This window comes from Balaenoptera physalus (assembly GCF_965194825.1).
Source record: "Balaenoptera physalus genome assembly, chromosome: 5".
Taxonomy (NCBI): Eukaryota; Metazoa; Chordata; class Mammalia; order Artiodactyla; family Balaenopteridae; genus Balaenoptera; species Balaenoptera physalus.
Genome location: NC_138884.1, coordinates 147582233 through 147598026, shown reverse-complemented (window position 1 = coordinate 147598026; position 15794 = coordinate 147582233). Strand labels below are relative to the sequence as shown.

The 15794-nt window shown below is 62.7% G+C and overlaps 1 protein-coding gene across 3 annotated transcripts in view; it reads right to left on the bottom strand.

Annotated features, from left to right (window-relative positions):
• Positions 1-653: 653 nt before the first annotated feature.
• The window catches only part of SH3TC1 (SH3 domain and tetratricopeptide repeats 1), a 36846-nt gene continuing 21705 nt past the window's right edge, over positions 654-15794 (bottom strand). For 2 of the 3 annotated variants that reach the window (XM_082462441.1, XM_082462442.1), the window contains exons 11-18: positions 15257-15295; positions 11626-13614; positions 8877-9057; positions 7611-7761; positions 6255-6377; positions 5413-5563; positions 4412-4608; positions 654-1012 (exon numbers count right to left, since the gene is read on the bottom strand). In XM_082462441.1, the coding sequence (XP_082318567.1) occupies positions 755-1012; positions 4412-4608; positions 5413-5563; positions 6255-6377; positions 7611-7761; positions 8877-9057; positions 11626-13614; positions 15257-15295 (3089 nt within the window). In that variant the 3' untranslated portion in view covers positions 654-754. Of the gene's footprint in view, positions 1013-4411; positions 4609-5412; positions 5564-6254; positions 6378-7610; positions 7762-8876; positions 9058-11625; positions 13615-15256; positions 15296-15794 lie in introns of those variants that run through there. The other variant, XM_082462443.1, reaches the window with a different exon arrangement.

Sequence of the window (15794 nt, the reverse complement as noted above, 5' to 3'; positions counted from 1 at the left end):
GGCTGGAGGCCCTGACACCACGTGTCCTGAGGGCCGACTGGGGGCTGGAGGTGGGACTGGCCAGGCTGGGCAGGAGGACACCCAGGTGGGGGGCACTTAGACCCCCTTCTCCTGTCTCCATCACTTTCAGGACACAGAATTGGGGTAGAGAGGTATGGAACCATGTACCCGCCCTTGGGTCCTAATGGGACACATCACATGGGGCAGGCTGGCAGGGTGGTGCAGTGGTTACTATGCTGGGCTCTGGAGCTCTGCCGCTACCTACCTGCTGTGTGACTTCAGGCAACAGACCTAACCTCTCTGTGCCTCTGTTTCTTCAACTGTAAACAGATATAACAGTCCCGACCTCACAGGGTGGTTTGAGGATTAAAGGCAGACAGAGCACAGTGCTGGACATTCAGTGAGGGTCCAGGAAGGGAGGAGAGGCCCAGGGAATCCCACGACCTGAAACTGGGGGTTGCGGGAAGGACTCGCCCAAGGCCACACGGTGAGTGACCGGCTGGGGGGGCCTGGCCTGGGTCGGCTAGACCCACAGTCCTGCCCGCTCACACCCGAGGTCGGGATGCAGCAGCAGGGTGGCCCCCGGGGACAGGGCCCAGTCCCCAGACACTCCCCAGGAGGCAGCCCCGGGAGGGGAGCCTGAGGACTCCAGGTTTCTGCAAAAAACATTTATTGCTATTTGACCCCTGCCCTCGTGCCCCCATTTCCCAGGAAGCGAGCCCCCTGAGACACCGGGACAGACGGAGGCCACGGCTCAGGACGGGGGCCCGGGGACCAGCCAGGCCGCCCGCCCGCAGCACCGCCCAGGGGCCAGGTGTCCCCGGCGGATGTTGAGCTCGGTGGCAAAGGTCCGAGCCTTCTGATAGAAGAACAGGGACTTCTCACGGTCCAGGAGGAAGTTGTGGTAGATGGCAGCCAGGCGCATGTAGATCTTCATCTGCGCCTCCTTGTCACCCAGGTCCACGGCCGCTGCCAGCGCCAGCTGGTAATACCCAGCCGCGTCGAGCGGGTCCTGCAGGGGAGATGGCATGCAACCGATGGGACAGCTCCGCGCCGGGGGCTTTGGGGGAGCTGGTCTCCCCCAAGGCTGTGCCCTCCAAGCCCAGGACTGGGCCCACGACAGGGCTCCAGGGGGACAGGACGCTTCATCGTCCCAGACGGGCCACAGCTTCAGTGCCTCTGGGCTGGCCCTGCGTGCTTCTCCCAGGGAGGCGCCCACCTGCTCCCGGGGCTGCCTGAGAGCCACTGGAGGTCTGCGGGGGCCTGGACTGGGGTCTCGGTGGCCCCGGTCCCTCCTGCGCTCTAGACCCACTGGTCCTCCCCCTTCCTGGAGCCAGGGCCTCGAACCTCGTAGCACCCAGCATCCCCTCGTCCTGGAAGCCTCTTCCCTGCTCACCCCTGGGGCCTGGGGGGACACCTGTGGCTTCCCGCTGGGTTGAGCTGGGGTCTGATCGGCTGCTCTGAGAGCCCCCAGCAGGGCTACCCCGGCCCAGCGGGGCCATGGCTTGATTACCTCCAGCCAATGTCCACACTGATGCCAGCACGAACGGCCTTCCCCGGGCCAGGCCCAGCGCAAAGCCGCTCACGGGCGTCATCTCAGAATCCCCTGCGACTCCAAGGGGGCGTGCCTCCCCCCAGGACATGGGATCCCATTTCAGACACATCTTTGCCTCAAACCCAACATCCCCAGGCTGGCATGTTCCCCAACCCCCGCCAACTCCTGTCTCCCACCCCAGCCTCCCCAGGTCCTCCACCCGAGGTCACCCAAGGGACTGCTCTAAACCCAAACCCAGCCCGGCCACCCCCTGCTCACAATGGCTGCCCAGGACAGAGGACAAAGTCCAAAGTCACCAAGCCCTGGCCCCTCACTGCCCGCCCCCACCCCCCGAGCCAGGACCCAGAAGACAATTAAAGCAGGTGTGTGTAGCAGTTCAGCGACACTGTCCCAGCCCCGGCCCCGACCAGGCACAGGACCCTGTGTGGATGGCAGGGGCGGGGTGGCCCACACGGCTGATTCTGGGACTACAGGACCACAAGGGTCGACCAGCACTGAAACAGAGGGAAGCTGTGGGAGCCTGGGAAGCACCTGACTCAGCCTGGGGTGGGATGGGAGGGCTTCCTGGAGGAGACATCCCAAATAATGGAAGGAATTGGCCAGAGTGGGCGGTTGGGGGTGGTGGTGTGCATTCCTGTGCATGTGTGCACATGTGTGTGTAGAAGCTAGCAGGTGGCAGACCCACAATTCACACCCAAATCTTACCTAGTCCAAGCCTCGCTCTTTCAGCTATGACCCACCACACACAGGCTAAAGATGGTCCTGCCTCTGTCTAGCCCCTCTTTCTCCTTCCCATCCCTGTCCCACGCAGGAGAGCCCCTGGGTCACACGCAGAGCATGAGGGGGCCGCTTTCCCTCCTGGGCATGTGGAGAAGGATGTGAGGTGAGGGAATTCCAAGGCCTCAGCGTGGTAAAGGCAGACATGGCCTTGGCAGGGCGATTACGGTGAGGTTGTGGACGGTAGCGCAGCCTGGGAAGCCCATTTGGAGGGAAGCGGAGGAGTTCTCTGCCCCCTGACCCCAGCTGCCCGGCCAAGGGAACCTGGCCTCAGCTGCAACCCTGCCCTTTCCTTCCTGCCCGGAGTGACCGTGGAGAGATTAGCCCCCGTCCCCAGGGCTCCCTCCCAGTGTCAGGGGCCAGCGAGCGTTCCGCCTGGGCTTAGATCAGACACGTGGGGTCAGGAGCTGACCATGGCCTGGCTCAACCCCTTCCCCATCTTGGGCAAATCTGTTCACCTCCCCAGCCTCAGTTTCCCCTTCTTGTTTTGAGCTGAGGAACCTCACACGGCTCCCTGCTGAGGTACAGAACTGATCATGCAGAACCTGGGGTGGCCCGTGCTCGATGTGGCCCTATCCTCAGACCGTCCGGGGGCAGAGGGCTCTGGGCATACGGAGAGGTTGGCTCAGGAGAGGCTGGCCCCAGTCCTGCTCCACCACCAGGCCCCCCGCCCAGGAGGGGGTGCCCTGATGTGGAGAGAGTGAGCAGGGTCGCAGGGCCCCAGGGTTCCAGGGTGTCAGCCTCAGAGTCCCAGGCCCACAGGGCCACAGGGCTGCAGAGTCCCAGGCGCTGAAGGCCCAGCGCGCTGCTCCCCATCCTACCGTAATTAGCTGCCCACTCCTAGCCTCAGTCTCCTCCCTGTCCTGTGGGGTCACCAGCTCCTCCCGCAGCAAAGCATTTGAAGAGGCAACCACACAAATCCTGGACAGCACGGAGCCCGGAGAGCACGGAGCCCGGACAGCACGGAGCCCGGACAGCACGGAGCCCGGACAACACGGAGCCCGGACCCCGGTGGGGCTCAGCTGCAGGGGTCATCACTGCCCTTGGGACCCCCCAGCACTGCCTGGCCCTGACATAGCGGAGGCTGCAGTGACCACTTCTGACCACCATGTGTCACCAGTGCACAGCCAGGTCTGCCCTAGGCAGGGGGTTACCTGCAGGGAATGGGGGATCTCCCAGGGCCGCCCCAGCTCCTAGATGCCATTAGTTGGGGAGGGGAAAGGGAAGAGCTCAGCCCCTGGGCTGGGGCACCCTCACCCCTCAACCAACACAGAGCAGGGACGCTGCGCAGGTGCTGCGCTAGACCCAGAGTGGGGGTGACGGGGGGTGTCTGCGCGTGCGGGGAGTGGCGGCGAACAATAGAGGAGACATTTCCAGCCCCTTGTCTGCATCCACTGCGGGGCTCAGAGACAAATGGAAAAGCGGTCCCCTTCTCCTCCCAGCCCTGCAGCTCTGACAGGGCAGCGGCTCAGCCAGGGTGCTGGAGTGGTATCCCTGCCGTAAAACCTGTGGCACCCCACCTTGAGCCCCAGTTTCCGTCTCTGTGAAGTGAGGTGATAATAGTGTCCCTACCCCCATCCAGGTGATGTGAGGATTCCAGGAAAGAAGAGCTCTGCACAGCCTGGCAAGCTTCCTGGAGGAGGTGCCAGGGTTTGGGTTGCACCTTGCAACGTGGGTGTCTGGGAATAATGGTGACCCTTCCCCTGCCCCAGGAATGTCTTTACCCGCCTCCCCCATTATTCTGTGGCTAATTCCTGCTTGACTGTCGACACTCAGCTTTGCAGTCACCTCCAGGAGCCCCCTGCCGCCACTACACTCCATTTCGTCCTTTCCCCAGTGGCCGCGTCATCTCTTCGCACGTCAGCCGCCTGCACTGGCCCTGAGCTCTAGAGGGCGGGACCTGACGCGCAGGGGAACTCTGAGAGTGTCCGCTGGCCTCGCCTGCTCGTCACAGGAAGCCCAGAGCTCCGGGGAGACCACTGGGACCGGAGAAGGACCTGGACCCAGGCCTCCCCGGTGTGGGTGCACGACGGCCACCCCCCTCACCCCAGCATCCCAGCCCTGCCTGCGCCCGCCCACCTTGAGGTCGTAGAAGATGATGTCGCCGAGCACCAGATACACCTTCACGTAGTACAGGGTCTCCTCGTCAAACTCCAGCGGCGAGGTGCAGAGCGAGAGCGCCTTGAGGTAGAAGTGCTCAGCCAGCTCCCCGCGGCCCAGCTGCTGGTGCAGCGCGGCCAGCCGATGGTAGGCCATGCGCTCGTTCAGTCGGTCCCCTGGGGACGCAGGGAGGGGCCACGAGTGAGGACACGGCTGCTCAGGGCGGCGGGGCACGGCCAGCCAGGAGCACACGGGCCGTCACCGTCTGTCACCGCCTCCGAGCTCCAGCCAGCCCCTTCCTGGCCCCAGACTCTCCTTCCCATCTGTAAAGGGGACCTGATAAGGCCCGCTCCCCGTCCGCCTCGGGGATGCGGCAAAGTCATGCATCAGGAAGCCCTGGCTCTGGGCCTGCACGGACCCTCCTGGACAGGGGGCTTTGCTTACTGTTTTGACTGGAGAACCCAAAGTCCTGCAGTCTGTGCACCTGCAGGTGCCAGGGCTCCGGTCAACCTGCAAACACGACCTTTGGCCTCCCGCTGTACAGTCAGCGGCCCCTACCCCGTCCTCGGGGAGTCACCACACGAGGTTGTCTCCAAGATCCTCCCCCTTCCAGGGCTCCCCTGCTGAGCACCTACTGTGTGCCCAGCCCTCTTGGGCTGCCTGTCTCGGGGAAGACAGACGGCCTGGAACAACGCATTAGGGACAGAGGGATGGCGGGCATTGAGGGACCGGCCTCCGGAAAGGGGACTGGGATTTGGCCAGCCAGCAGGGGCCGCTGGCGGCGAGTGGGGAAGGGACAGCGGGAGGGGACAGCAGGCAGAAAGGCACGGGGTGGGCCCGCCTGGCAGGTTCGGGAGTGTCAGGAGTGCTGCTGCCCGTCTCAGCAGCCTGGCCCGCGGGAGAGGCGCCTGCATCCCGGGAGACCCGCGGCCGCGCTCAGACCTCAGAGGTGGAGGCCCTGGGCCCGGGGTGGGGCTTACCCAGGGTGACGCTGAGCGCCAGGGCCGTGTGGGCGAACTCCAGGCCCTCCTGCGGCGCCTCCGTCTTGGCCAGCAGCGCTGCCAGCTTGTTGCAGAGCCGCAGCTCGGCCTCCTGGCTCCCCGTGGTCACAGCCAGGGGCAGCGCCCGGTCCTGCCAGCACAGGCGGGCGGGTCAGGCCTCCGCCCGCAGCAGCCAGCCAGGCCTGGTACCCTCCTCAGAGCCCCAGTCCTGCCCCCACTAACCCACTGGAGCTTTACATAGCTCTGCCCCCCCGGGAAAGGTCAGCTCAGAGTGGTGTGACACCCCCAGCGTCACTGGGCCATGAGCAAGCTGGGTGTGAGCCTTGCCCATCGAGCTACACCACACACACTCAGACCAGCCCTGCCCCTCCTGGGTGATGGGCGCCTGACCAGGAAGGTCCAACACCCCTCTAGGCTCTAAATACGCCGCGTTTATCTGTCCCCTGGGGCTGAGCCACACGCACGAGCTGGGCAGACGGAGGGGGAGAAGCTGCCCTCCCTGGCAGGCACGTGCAGACCTGGGCCCTGGTCCGGGTCCTCCCCCTGATGTGCTGTGTGTCCTTAGGCACACCCCTGTGCCTCTCTGGGCCTGTCTCTTCATCTGTAAAATGGGGACAGTCCTCGCATCCCAGGGCTGTTTGGATCACTGGATGCATGTCCTACGATGGTCCTTCCTTGCTCTGTCCCTCCCAGGCTGGGGATGGGGGCCAAGACCATCCCTGACCAAACCACTGGGAAACTAAACACGTGCGTGGGGGACCCTGCCTCCAGAAGGGATGCCCCCTGAGGCCCACCCGCCTGGACCCACGGCAGCCGCTTACCCGGTAGAAGGACACGGCTTTCTCCCGCTCCCAGGTCCCGTTGAAGAAGATGTCTCCAGCCGCCTCAAAGAGCTGCAGCCCCAGCTTGGGGTCCCCTGTGTACAGGGCCGCGTTCTGTGCCACCTGTGGGGATGCAGACACTCTCATGGGACCCCCAGTGACCCGGCAGGGCGAGGTGGCCGGGCCCGCTGGGGGAAGCTCACAACCACCTGCCGGCCGCCCGGGGCCCTCTGTCACACCGACACGGAGTGAGGGCTCTTTCCTCACATACACCTCAGTCCCTGTGCCTGCGGGGCCCTCGTCACCTGCTGGCATGAGGACAATCATCTAAGCCCTGTGTCCCAGGAAGAGGCCTTTCCAGCTGAGGCCCCAGGAGCCGGCACGTGTGGGCTGGGGAGGCACTTGGGACAGAGCTCAGAGCCAGCCTCCGAATCCCGCCGGCCATGCCCAGACCACAGCATCCTCTGCTCGGCTTCACCTGGGGCTCCCAAATCCTGGCTCCTTGGGCCCCCCTATTTTCCCTCCCGAGCACTTAGAGACATCCGACCGCATGTCCACTTGTCTCTCCCGCCAGAGGACTGAGGCTGTCACTCCTCTGCCACGTCCAGGGCTTCACACGTGCCTGGCACATAGTAGGTGCTCAGAAAAAAAGTGCCGAGTGACTGAGGGGACCAGCCCTGGTCCGCAGTCCAGCCACACCCAGCGGCTCGCAGCCCAGACCTTGCTGCACTCCTGGGCACCGCTGGGCCTTTGCACCTATGAGTCCTGGTGCAGGAATACCCCATATGCCTACCACCGCCCTGCAATTCAAACAGCCTCCGTGACCCCAGGCTGACCGAGCGCACCCCCGGCTCCTTTCTGTGCCACAGCCCTGGCCCCAGACGGCATTGCTTGTAGAGGAGGCTGCACCCTCCACCAGCCGCCAGCTCCTGATCTGGTTCGTCAACCCCTGCCTGGCCCAGGGGAGGTACACAGCAGGTGCCCAAAAAGGAAAAAACCCACAAGGCTCTTGGGTCTCTCAATTTGTCACAAATCACGTCATGTTTGAGAAACTGTCAAAAAAGGACCTTCTGTGATAAATGTGTTTTTTAAGGAGAAATGCCGTGCGCTGCTGAAGCAAGTTCTGTGCCTCAGCTGAGTGGGCACAACATTTGCACATTTATTGAGCACTTGCTGTGTACCAACACAGTCGGGGGCACTGTCCCCGGAGCCTCTGTCCCCAGAGCTCAGATGGTTATGGAAGATGCTGGAGGTCTGGGGCGGCGGGAGGTGGCGCGGGCACCTGGCACACGGCAGCTTAGGGGTGAGTGGGCGGGCGGCTGAGTGACCGCGCACACACGCCCGGAGCCCTCGCACCTGGATGTAGAGATCCACCAGCTCGTTCTGCTGGAGGATGTAGTAGATCTTCCCTGCCTGCAGCCAGGCGTATGCCTCTTTCTCCTTCTTCTGCAGGTCGATGAATATCCCCAGACTGCGCTTGGTGTACTCCAGCGCGGATTTGTAGGCCCTAGAATTAGATGTGGGCGGTCAGAGCAGGTCTCCCAGGCCGGCCGCCCACGGGGAGTGGACGGGGCTCTCCCCAGGGCCGTCTGGTGACCGTGGACCTGGAACGTCAGGAGTCGGAACAGAGCCTGCCCTTCCCAGGCTGTTGGGAGATCCGGGATGAACAGACAGCAATTCGTCCAGCAAAGAGGAAGGAGGCCCTTGGGAAGGAAGTAGGCAGCCACGGGGCAGGAGAAGCGTGCTGTTTGTCTGCCTCACTTCCCCAAACACAGGCCCATGTCACTTCCAGACGCAGCAGGGACTGTGGCCACCGGGCAGAAATGTAGAGATCGTCCAGGCTACTGGTTCTCACACCAAGGGAGCGTCGGAACCACCCAGGGGGCTGTTCAGACACAGATCGCAGGGCTCTGCTCCCAGAGCTGCTGACTCAGGATGTCTAGTGAGGCCTGGGCATGTGCATTTCGCACCAGCGCCCCGGCAAGGTGGAGGCTGCTGATCCGGGGTCCCCACTTGGTGGAGCATCGATCTAGGTCGCTGGCCCATTGGTCCTGCTGTGAAACCGAGGCCCGAGGATGAGGGGCGGAGGCCAAGACTGGCACCTCTCCTGAGTCCTGGGGAACCCGGCTCCTTCCCTGCCCTCGGGGAGCGCCCACGCTGGAGGGGCTGTTGTGAGACTCTGCCAGCCTGCAGGCTGTGTGGTCCAGCCATTTGTCACCCACCCCCGGCCAGGATGCTCGGGGTGGGCTTCACATGTGATTCTGAAATCCTGTCCCAGGGAAGCAGGTGGGACAGTCGGCTGTCTCCAGTGGACGAGAATCCTCTGGGCACACGTGGCTGCTGTCCTCACATCTGAGGGGACAGACGAGGACCAGACTACCTCGCCCAGAGCTGGGCCGGCGAGAAAAGACTCAGGGCAGACAGCGGTCAGCTTCCAGAAGCCACCACGGCAGGAAGAAGGGTCCAGAAACACATGCTCTGCCTCCCTTGGGGATGAGACCAGGCCTGCTGGCTCAGAGCCCGTCTGACACTAAGGGATGAAATGGCCCCTGAGGAGGGGCTGTCCTAGGACGGTGGTCCAGCATCCTCAGCACCCTTCCCGCCCCCAGGGCCAGCCCTCACCGCTCGGTGCCCAGGGACAGGTAGAGTTGGCTGATGGCCTCCAGGAGCTGCCCCTCCAGCACCTTGTCGGCCACCCTGCGGGCCAGGGAAAGCTGGAACTCGTGGTAGACGACGCACTGGGCCTCACTGGGCATGACCGTGCTGTAGAAGTGACACAGCCGCTGGACGGCGTGCAGCTGGCCTGGGCGGGAGACAAAAGGAAAAGGCCCCCATCATGCATCACAGCAACGTTCGCAGGGTCAAAGTCCCCTGCTGGGTGCCCGCCTCTGTGAGCTGGGGTCATTGCACGTGCAGACAGGCTGAGTGTCCTGCTCAAGGTCACACAGCCGGCCAGCATCCCGAGACAGGGCCAGGCCAGGCACGTCACAGGGGCTCGAGGGACAGCACCGACCGCTTTTATAACCCTCAGGCTGGGCCGTCCTGGCCGGGCTCTCCCACTGCACCGGGATGCTGTTTCTGCTTCACAAAGCTCCTCCCAGCCAAACAGGGGCTGCCCTCACACTGAGCGGACAAGGCAGGGATCACCGACACCCCCATGTGGCAGAGGGGCAAGCTGAGTTCAAAGCCGGAGCACACGGCATGCGGTGGAGAAGGGATAAAATCCAGCTCCGGTATTCCAGAGCCGACGCTCCTTCAGGAAGCCGGGCTCCAAGCCCTCAGCCACACTTGCCTCTCCTAAAACCAGAGGGTTGGGAACCGTTGGGAGCTTCCACTATTAAAAATGACCCGGGGATGAACAAGCCAGTAGAAGACTTGAACGACACCGCGAACCACCCAGCCCTAACAGACCACAGAACATGCCCCCAGCAACAGCAGAACACGTGTTCTTCACGTGCCCACGAACATTCTCCAGGACGGACCAGAGGCTGGATCACAAAACTATTCTCTGTAAGCATAAAAGGATTGAAATCATGCGAAGCATGTTCTCCAGGTGCAGTGGAATGAAATCAGAAATCAGTAACAGAAGGAAGTTTGGGAAATTCACAGATCTGTAGACATGAACAGCATATTCCTCAATCACTAGTGGGTCAAGGAAGGAAACTAGAAGATATCTGAGATGAGTGAGCATAAAAGCACAGCACACCACAATTTAGGGGATGCAGAGAAAGCAGTGCTTAGAGGGACTTTATTACTGTAAATGCCCGTGTCAGAAAAAGAAGAAAAATTTCAAATCAAAACCCTAAACTTCCCTCTTAAGAAACTAGAAAAAGAAAAGTTAATTAGACCCAAAGCAAGCAAAAGGAAGGAAAAATAAAAGTTCAAGCAGAAATGATAAAATAATAGAGAATAGAAAGATAGAGAAAATCAATGAAACCCAGTGAGGGTTCTTTGAAAAGATTAATAAAATTGACAAATCTTTAGCTGGACTGACCAAGAATAAAAAGAAAGAAGATGAAAATGACTAAGACCAGGAGTGAAAAAGGGGACATTACTACAGATCTCACAGAAATAAAGGGCATGCTATGAACAATTGTACGCCAACCAATTAGGTAACCAAGATGAAATGGACAAATCCTAGAAAGACACAAACTACTGAAAGAGGCTAAAAAAGGAGCCAGACCAAGCACTGAGTGACCCTGGGGTGTCACCCTAGCCCTTAGTCTCCTCACTGTTCAATATGGGGGAGGAGCAAACAACATGACCCTCTGGGTCCCCCAGCTCTGCATTCCCAAGTCTGAATCCCCCATTGCCCGGGTTTGGGGAGGTGGGTCACAGGAGGTTTCTGATAGGCACACGGGGGAGCCACGTTCCACTGACGAGCCCATCAGGACCTGCCTGAGGGCACGGGGTGGGTCAGGGACCCAGTTCTTGATTCCTTCTGGAGGTCCAGAGGGACCCCTTCCAGCCTCAGTGAGTGGTCTACATCCCTCAGTGGCTTCCCAGCACTCTCAGGAAAAACACCAAACCACAGCCTGGGCTCCTGGGCCCCTGCCTAGCTTCCCACCTGAGGTTCTCACCAACCCCCCCACCTGACCCTCCCACTCCAAACTTTGCACCTCCCTGTGTGGCCCAGCTCACTCGCCCCAGGGCCTTTGCACAGGCTGCTCCTTCTGCCAGACCCCCATCCCGTGCTTGGCCAAACCCTTCTCATCCCTCAAGTCCCAGACTAATCAGACTGCCCCGACCCACGAGTTGAGGCCTGGTGCTGCCCATATTTAAGCTGGGCTCCTGCTTTTGTGGCTCTTGTGACCCAGGCATCTGTTTCCCATGCTTGGCTGCCAGCCCCTAATGAGGACCACTCGGGTCCATTTGCAGGTGGAGCCCCGCACAGAGCCTGTCGTATTCACACAAGTAGCTGTTGGATGAAGCAACTGCCCTGCACCCTCTGTGCAGGGGAGATGCCAGGTGTGCAGGGCTGTTGGGAGATGCCAGCACCAGCTGAAGCACCCAGCATTCAAGGCCCAGGTGGCTCCTCGGCACGGCTGCCCCCGCCTGGCCTGAGCTACGTCCAGGGTCACCACCGCCCGTTTGCCGGAGACTGCCAGGATTCCCGGCCTCGGGACTTTCAATGCGCAAAGCAGGACAGTCCCAGGCAAACCGGGACGAGTCGTTTGCCCTGGTGACATCTGGCCCAGCGTGGGACACCCTCCAAGCGTCTGCAAACATCTGCTGGTTTCCAGTACTCAGCATTGTCAGTGCAAAAACAACCACTCGCCTCTGAATCGCAAACCCCAGGTGTGTTCTGAACAGAGATGGAAAGAAAACGTGTTTTCTTTCTTTCCAGGAAGCCAGTGTGCCCCACACTTACTCTCCAAATGGTCCGTCTCCACGGCGACCAGAAAGGCCCACTCGTAGTAGCACTTGCCCTGCCGGGTAAGGGCCCTGCGGGTGCACAGTTGACCCAGCCGCAGGAGCACCTGGGTGAAGTCTGGGCCGCACTCTCCGCTGGGCAGCCGCGAGAAGAGCTTCACGGCCTCCAGGAAGTAGTGCTGGGCCAGCCTGCCGGCGCCGGTCTGCAGGCATAGGGTCCCGAAGTTGGCCAGGACCACCGCCTTGTTCCGCTGGCGACCCAGGCGCCTGGCAACCTGCAGGGCGCGGTAGTAGCTCTCGGCCGCCTGCCGAGTCCTGCCCATCCTCTTCAGGGCAATAGCTACCATGTTGGCGATCACGCCCTCCTGGTCCAGGGAAGCCACCGCCGCCTCCAGGACGGACTCCAAGATGTCCAGGGCTGCCGGGATCTGCCTGTGAAGCACGTGCAACCAGGCGAGGGCCACCAGGCGGTCCACGACCGTGCGGCCACCAGTCTGGGCGTCCGTCTCCGCGGCCCGCGTCATGAAGGCGATAGCCCTGCCCTGTCGCCCGTGGTGGCTGTGCAGCCGGGCCAGGCTGGCGTAGATGGGGCCGCGCAGCGCCCGCCCCGCGCCCGAGGCCGGGGAGGCCAGGGCCTGCAGGAGGTAGGGGGCGAGCTGGGCGGGGAGGCGGGGGAGCTGGGGGCTGCTCCGCAGGACCAGGGCCGCGCTCCGGAGCGCGCTGTCCAGCGAGCCCCGCGCCCGCCGCGTGGCCACCTTGACGCAGCTCAGCGCCAGCTGCGGGAGGCACTTGCGGCTGTAGACGTCGGCCAGCAGCAGGTAGCAGTCTATGGGCCACGAGGTGCCCGAGGCCCCCCAGGCCCCGTGCAGCTGCAGCAGCCTCTCCAGGAAGGGCAGGGCCTCCTCAGGCTGCTTGACGCGGGCGTGGTGCTCGGCCAGCAGGAAGCAGGCCCGGGCCTCGGCCTGCGGGCTGCGGGCGCCGATAGCCCTCCGCAGGCCGAGCTGCAGGAGCCCCGACTCGGCCTCGGAGCCGCCCACGTGGCCGGGCGTCCCCAGGAGCAGGGCCAAGGCCTTGGGCACCACCTGCGCACACTTCTCCCTGTTCTTCTGCCGCAGGTGGACAGCGGCCAGGCCGGTGTACACGGCCGCCACCAGGACGAGGTCCCCGAAGTGGCCCCCCAGCGCCCCCAGGGCTTCCTCGAAGTACACGCGGGCCTGGGACAGCTTCAGCCGCCGCACGCACAGCCGCCCCAGCAGGAAGCAGAGCCTGGCCAGGGCCATGGGCAGCCCGGCCTTCTTGGCCAGCCCCCGGGCCTCAGCCAGAAGCCGGGCCAGCTCCTCTTCGCCGGTGAAGCCGCCGAACGCGCCGCTCAGCCGGGGGGGGGAGAGGTCGTACAGGCCCTGGAAGCCGGCCTCGAAGCCGGGCTTGTCCAGGAACAGCAGCAGGGAGCCCAGGGCCTCCGAGTCAGCCCGGTCAGCCCCGGCGTCCAGGCGGAAGGAGGGCTCCTTGGTGTCCAGCGAGCTCACACCGCTGGAGGCCCCATGGACGCCCGGGGACCCTGGCTCCTCAGGGCAACCCCAGCAGGACTTGGTGTCCGGCGAGCTCGCACCGCTGGAGGCCCCGTGGACGCCTGGGGACCCTGGCTCCTCGGGGCAGCCCCAGCAGGACTTGGTGTCTGGCGAGCTCGCACCACTGGAGGCCCCGTGGACGCCCGGGGACCCTGGCTCCTCAGGGCAGCCCCAGCAGGACTTGGTGTCCGGCAAGCTCGCACCGCTGGAGGCCCCGTGGGCGCCCGGGGACCCTGGCTCCTCAGGGCAGCCCCAGCAGGACTTGGTGTCCGGCGAGCTCGCACCACTGGAGGCCCCGTGGGCGCCCGGGGACGTCGGCTCCTTGGGGCAGCCCCAGCAGGACTTGCATCGTTCCAGGACGTTCTTCACCTTCTGCAGGGTCTCACGTGGCTCTGGGTGCAGGCAAGGCGGGGGCGTCTCTGCAAGTGACCAGAATGCCCACATGGGTCAGAGTGTGACCTCAGTCCAGGCTGGGCCAGGGGCGTCCCTCCCCGAGCTGCCGGGTCCCTGTCACCTCTCCCACGGGGCTGCCCTGAGATTTCTGTGGACTGCGGAGCGCGGAGCTGGGCGCAGTGCGGGGCCGCAGTAGGAGTGACTGCTGGGAGAACACGGAGCGGGTTGGCCACGCTTTTATCAGGTAACGCTCCTTACCTTTGTCCTTCCCTCTCAGCCAGGTGAGGCGCCCCCAGGAAATCAACCAGTAGCCAATCAGAGCTGCCGCCCAGCATGAGCTCAAAAGCACCCACAGAACTGACAGTGGCCTGTGTGTCCATCTGCCCTGCTCTAGCATGGGGGTCATTATGACAGGAAACACGGAATGGCTCCCAGAGCCCGGGGCGCCCCCTTCATCTTGGCTGGTTGGGGAATCTGAGGCTCACGGTCACTAAAGGGTTAAAGAGGAGTGCCGGAGGGCCTGGGGACAAGGAGGTGCCCACAGCTGCCCGCCAAGAGGCTGTTGGCCTTGGATAGACTGAGCGCCCGGAGGCATGTCCAGCCTCGAGGAGCAAACAAGCTACATTTCCTGTTGCCAAAACACGGGCTTTGAAGGGGAATTTGTTTGGAAGGAAAGAACCAGGATCTAAAGACTCTTCTGTTTCGAGTTCACTTGTAGAAAAATATGTTCAGAACTGTCTATTAGTCTGTAAAGCCCAGGAATTTAAAAAATTAAATATGGTTGAGCGGCAAATGTGCGACTTGACCATGTACTTGATGAGCTAAGAAACGCCTGCAATCCAGCAGAGGCGAGTGGGCTCCCCAGGGCATCTTCCCACGTTATCCCGGTTATCCTGTCCCCGACAGCTGAGATCCTCCCCGAAGACAAGCCTGCAGAGGGTCTGGGGAGGAGGGAGGGCCCGGGAATAGCCCTGGGACCCCGGGGGCTGGCTTCCGGGCCTCTTCAACCAGATCCCAAAGTGGTCCTTCTGTGTCTGTGCTTAGATGGAGCCCATCCCCAGAGAATCTCAAAGGGTCCTTGGCACCTGTGTCCCCAGGCTCTCTCCCTGACGCCGACCCCCTACTGTGGGGAGAGGGCGTATGAAGGGAGAAGGAAGGGGTCTCCCTGAACCAGGCCCCCACAGGAAAGAGCAGGTCCTCAAGGGACTTTTCCAACATGAGGCTCCAAATTCAGCAACCTGCACACCCCCTTCACCCCTCCAAGCAGGGCACGGGGCAAATTTAAGCTGTTCTAGGTTTCCTGAAAGGAACCCCGAACCAGGCATGAGCTCAGACAACGGCGGGGATGGTCCATCTTTGCTGGGGACAGTGCAGGGGGACCAGGCACGGGCTTGGCAATGGAGAGGTCACCCTCCCTACATGGGCACAGTGCAGGGGGGGCTGGCACATTTGTTGGGGACCTGCTGCGGCAGTGGAGGGGAGCCTCACCTCCACCTCATCCAACGTCCCCCCTCCAGGTCCGACTCCCTGCCACCAGCCCTCCCCCACGGAGGAGTGACGTCCATGGCCAGCACGCATCCAAGCCCAGCTCTGCTCCCCCTGCCCGGCATCACCCCAAGGCCCAGCCCCATGACCGGAGGGACCCCAGGCCGTGTGGGAAGAACGTACCATGTTCTTCTTGCTGCTCTGTCTCAGCTTCTTCTGTGTCTGAAAAGGGAGAGAAGGAAAGCATCACCCGCCGGCCAGCACCCTCTGTGTCCAGGGGCAATTCGGGCGGGGGGGGGGGCACACGAATTGTAACGTCCCTGACACCAGCTCCCTGAGGGGAAACGGGCTGGGCCGGGGGTGGGGTGGGGCACTGGCCGAGAAGCCACATCTTCCAGGATGTGTCCCCGCCCTGGCCCACCCCTGCAGGACTCCATCCTCCCTGAGAGGCTGCTGGCTTCTGCTGCTGCCCCTCTGGGAACAGGGGACGCGCTCCCCCCTGATCCCGTCAGCTCTCCAAGGGGCAGGGCGGCAGATCTGGGGTTGAACCTCCTCCTCTTCCACTGCCAGCGCTCCCCTGCGCCTCAGTTCCCACCTCCTGAAAATGGGCTGGCACTAATTGCCCCGTGCGTTGCCATAGAAACCAAAGGAGAAAAAGAGCTGCTAAAACACATGGGAAGTGTGAAGTGCTGTCAACTACACAGCACCCGGCAGAGAGGAT